Source organism: Silene latifolia, chromosome 6, assembly GCF_048544455.1.
Source record: "Silene latifolia isolate original U9 population chromosome 6, ASM4854445v1, whole genome shotgun sequence".
Classification (NCBI taxonomy): domain Eukaryota; kingdom Viridiplantae; phylum Streptophyta; class Magnoliopsida; order Caryophyllales; family Caryophyllaceae; genus Silene; species Silene latifolia.
Window position 1 is genome coordinate 7717135 of NC_133531.1, and position 4456 is coordinate 7721590.

Genomic DNA, 4456 nt, shown 5'->3' on the forward strand with positions numbered 1-4456 from the left:
GTCATTTTTTGTCTTAATCTTCGGACGGACATATATGACCATTTTATCATTAAATGTAACCACAATGATACAGACAGTGTTACAGGTAACTTGTTTTTCAATAATGATCACATTTGGCTGTAAAGTGGTTACAAAATCCCGTCTTATTACTTTAGACCAAAATGGTCCGTCTGAAACAAGATCAGCTATTGATAAAAACCTTTTTTTTTTCACTTTTACATATCCTGAATTATGTTCTCGCCCCCCTAAACTTCAATCCTAGCTCCGTCACTGCTCAAAACCTCAACCATCCGTTTCATATTTATAAGTCGAATCGCTTAATTTCAAATGTTACCGTCATTCGTCAATTTTTACCTTTACTTTTCTTTAGTTAAGCGCGATATTTTAACCACGGAATAAATTAATTGGTACTCATATATTAACATAAAAACTATCCAAACAAAAACCCAAGCACTATTTAAAATAATTTTATGCTTAGCTGCAGAAGATGCAGAAGATGATGGCGAGCTCGTCGCAAGTACTAGCAACCATGTCCGTGTCATACAGTTGTATGTGATCTTCTTGTTTTATTTTCACATTATTTCAATAATAATGTTATGCTTAGCTGCACATTACCTGGTGTAACTATAAGTAGAAGACGACCTACGTACATTTCCGGCATCACATACATACATACATACATACATACATACATACATACATACATACATACATACATACATACATACATACATACATCCATCAAGTGCAATGGGAAAGCTCTTTAATGGGATGATCGTAGCAACTTTCGTCTGCTTGGCTCTTCAAGTTGTTATGTCTACTGCCCAGCTATCAGGTATATATCTTTACTTTGTAATTAAGTTTTGCGTCATTATTCGATATTTGACTAAACGGAGATTAAAGATTAACGAATGTACAATGGTTTAAATAGTTAAATTGTTATTGCAACATAAGAATTACTATTTTAGTCATTTTAATTTACTCCAAATTCACTATATTTTTTTACGAGTTTTTCTATCATGTGTCCATGGAAATATACCACATTCTTTTAATAATCTTTTATGTACCTATATAAGAGTATGTACGGGATACAAAATAGAAATCAATTACGGAGTACAGTATTATTTTGGGATGGACAAAGAAATATGTAACTATATAAACGCGTTTGTAATCTAATTGATCGATCGTCCTGGTTTGATGAAGACGAGTTGAAGACGTGCATAATAGGGAAGGTCGAAGCAGGAGATATTCATGGGTTCTGCGAAAGTATAGTCGAAGACTTCAACGATAGGTCGGGGGAATTCGAAGATGTCCAAAACTGTGTTGCCATTGTTAGAAAGACTGATGGAAAGCCCAAAGATTGCAAAAACGACGCCTTGTTTTATAAAATTGCTCAGAATTTTAGATGCACACAAAAATATATCAATGCCCGTAAATCTTGTACGGTTACTCTCCCTGTTCTTACGACTACTCCCGAGCTAACTCAAGGTATCTCCTTACTCTGTACTTTGTAATCAGTCACTCCGATTCAACACGAAATTTACAATTTTATTATTTTGTGTAGAGTATTTTAATCAAAATAAACAATCAGTTGAATTAGAGGGAGTATTAATTAAGTTTTGCGTCTTACCTTATTTGAAATTCGAAGAAACGAAGATTAAAGAGTAACATTATACAATGACTTTAATTATTATCCCCTATTTTTTAATAGAACTAGGTTGAAAGCATGTGCGTTACACGGGATAATTAACTTAGTTATAATGAAAAAAATATTTTAAGACTTTAATTATTACATATAATTATTTTTTTACATATGATTACAATATTTCTTTCAATGAAAATAGAAGATAAATACATAAACACCAACCGTTTATTATTTATGCGAGAAAACAAATAATAAATAAATTTCGTTATTGTAGAGATAATAATAGAAACTCTAATAAGAGACCTCTAAGACAATACTTAAGAGACTCAAAAGATTTTAAGTTGCTGACACGTAAGTTCAAAAATGACTCATATTTATAATCATAGGAATATAGGATCACCCCAATTTGACTCTTTATACTTTATATATTAACCATATCTATATTATTTTTCAATATGGGAAAAACAACATACCAAGAAATTCTTTTTTGTACTTAGTAAAATACTATGTTCGTACGTTTTTGTTTTTTATTTGTTATCATAATTAAAATATGTGAAAATAATAAGAAATATATACTCTAATGGTAGCATTTTTTTTACCACGAATCTAGTTATATAATTTCCATAATTTTTGATTTTTACGATATTTTTTTGTCAATGAAATGTATAAGTATTTATATAAAAATTATAAACGTCACTTAAATATAATATAGGAAATAATGTGTATTATAATAATTAAAACATTCTCCACATTATTTTTTATATATCATATTGTAAGAGCTCTCTAAGACAATAATTGAGAGACTCAAAATATTTTGGGTTGATACCTAAATTCTAAGGATGCATTCTATTTATAATCATAGAACCACCCACTTTTGCTAATCTTTCGATGTGAGACAATTCTATTATTTATACGTTCAATTTTGGATATATAACATGCTAAGAAGAATACCATCTGTAATATGTGCAAATAATACGGAACTTATACTTTAATGATAACATTTTTTTACCATGAATTTAATTATATTATTTTCATAATTTTTTTTAACTATATCATAGGATCAGCCACCTAGCTTATTCAATTATTGATCTTTGGTAATATAGAATAAGTATTTTTACTAATCTAATTGTTTAAATTTTTTTTTCTAACATGAATTTTAATATGAAATGGAGGAATCAATAAAATGTATAAATAAATGTAAAATGCTTTTTTTCTGGTGCGATTTTGATAAATGGTTAAAAATAATGTTGTGCTTTAGTCTTACTCAAATGTTATGAGACATAATAATTACCTATATTTTTGAAAGTTAAAAAGATTTAGTTCTACTATTTAGCATCTTCTTAAATAAGGAAGATAATTACAATTTAGCCCATTTACTAAATAAGGAAACTAATAATTATATTTTATTTTATTTTATTATATTTTCCTTAATATTAATCTTTATTTTCATCAAATTATATTATTTTCACTAAATTCTAAACTATATTCTCTTAATTAAAATATAAATAAAATTTATATAATACTATAAATTGCTAAATATTTTATTGATGCTATTATTTGAGAATAACTTGGCCCATACTACGTATAAAACAAACTGTAAATCTTTATTATTAATTTTGTGACAAAAAAAATTAAGAGAATTTAAAAATTAAAATCATTAGTATTTTGTTAAAATACATTTCAGCACATTAATCAATGTTCTTGATTAATTGTTATGAACAATTAATGAGATACCACTATTGACTATTATATAAATAATTTATTAAAAAAAAACTATATGGGGTCTAAACTAGTTGTATAATAGTTAAATAGAAATCAATGACGGGGTAGGGTATTATTTTGCGATAGACAAAGAAAATGTAACTATATAAATGCGTTTGTAATCTAATTGATCGTCCTGGTTTGATGAAGACGAGTTGAAGGCATGCATAACAAAGAAGGTCGAAGCAGAAGATATTCATGGGTTCTGCGAAAGTATAGTCGAAGACTTCAACGATAGGTCGGGGGAATTCGAAGATGTCCAAAAATGTGTAGCCATTGTAAGAAAGACTGATGGAAAGCCCAAAGATTGCAAAACCGATGACTTGTTTTATGAAATTGCTCAGAATTTTAGATGCACACAAAAATATATCAAGGCACGTAAATCTTGTACTGCGTCACCCTGAACCAAGGGAACTTAAAAGCTGGTTTAAGTTCAATTTTATCATGCTCACATTATAATATTATTTTAATATTTTATGCGAGTATGATAAAATTGAAAACTATTCCCATTTTTCTGTTTTTTTCTCATTTATCTAATATATGTGAGGAGTATTTTAATGAAATGGCCTGAGAAGAAAACAGAAAAATAGAGGGGGTATTATTATCGCTTACACAGATTTTTGTGTGGTGTGTTTCTTATCTACAAGCTTTGTATTTATTTTATTTTACCGGAGTGGTGTTATAAGAAAATTATTATAATTGAATGTTATACGGACTATTTTTTTATCAATTGTTTTACTGATATTGGGAGATGTTTTATTTTTACCAATTTGGATTAAATTAGAAAAGTTTCCTAATATTAACCTTACCTTGATGGGAATTGAAATTATGTCAAAATCATAATTCGGAAACATGGACGATTTTGACATTATAATAGGCCAATAGGACCTCCATATTTCCTAAATAAAATAATCGTGGCATGTTATGTTTTAGTGTTATAATCAATGTTTGAAAAGAGTAGAAATATATTTATATGAAGGAGGATCGAGAAAAATTAGGATTAATTTAGTAGAGAAGTCATTTGTGTTTAGAGAGCATAAACCAAACACG

General features: G+C 28.2%; 1 protein-coding gene across 1 annotated transcript; it reads left to right on the top strand.

Moving 5' to 3' along the window:
• The first annotated feature begins 253 nt into the window (after positions 1–253).
• On the top strand, positions 254–3843 carry LOC141658529 (uncharacterized). Its single transcript, XM_074465463.1, has 3 exons — positions 254–835; positions 1204–1488; positions 3557–3843. Exons 1-3 carry the CDS (start codon positions 751–753, stop codon positions 3808–3810), a joined length of 624 nt encoding a protein of 207 aa, XP_074321564.1. The 5' UTR covers positions 254–750; the 3' UTR covers positions 3811–3843.
• The last annotated feature ends 613 nt before the right edge of the window (positions 3844–4456 follow it).

Bases quoted from the DNA above. Each gene is read 5' to 3' on its own strand.
- LOC141658529 (XM_074465463.1), top strand. From the start codon at position 751: ATGGGAAAGCTCTTTAATGGGATGATCGTAGCAACTTTCGTCTGCTTG. The intron at 836-1,203 runs GTATATATCTTT...GGTTTGATGAAG, and splicing joins GTCTACTGCCCAGCTATCAG to ACGAGTTGAAGACGTGCATA. The intron at 1,489-3,556 runs GTATCTCCTTAC...GGTTTGATGAAG, and splicing joins TACTCCCGAGCTAACTCAAG to ACGAGTTGAAGGCATGCATA.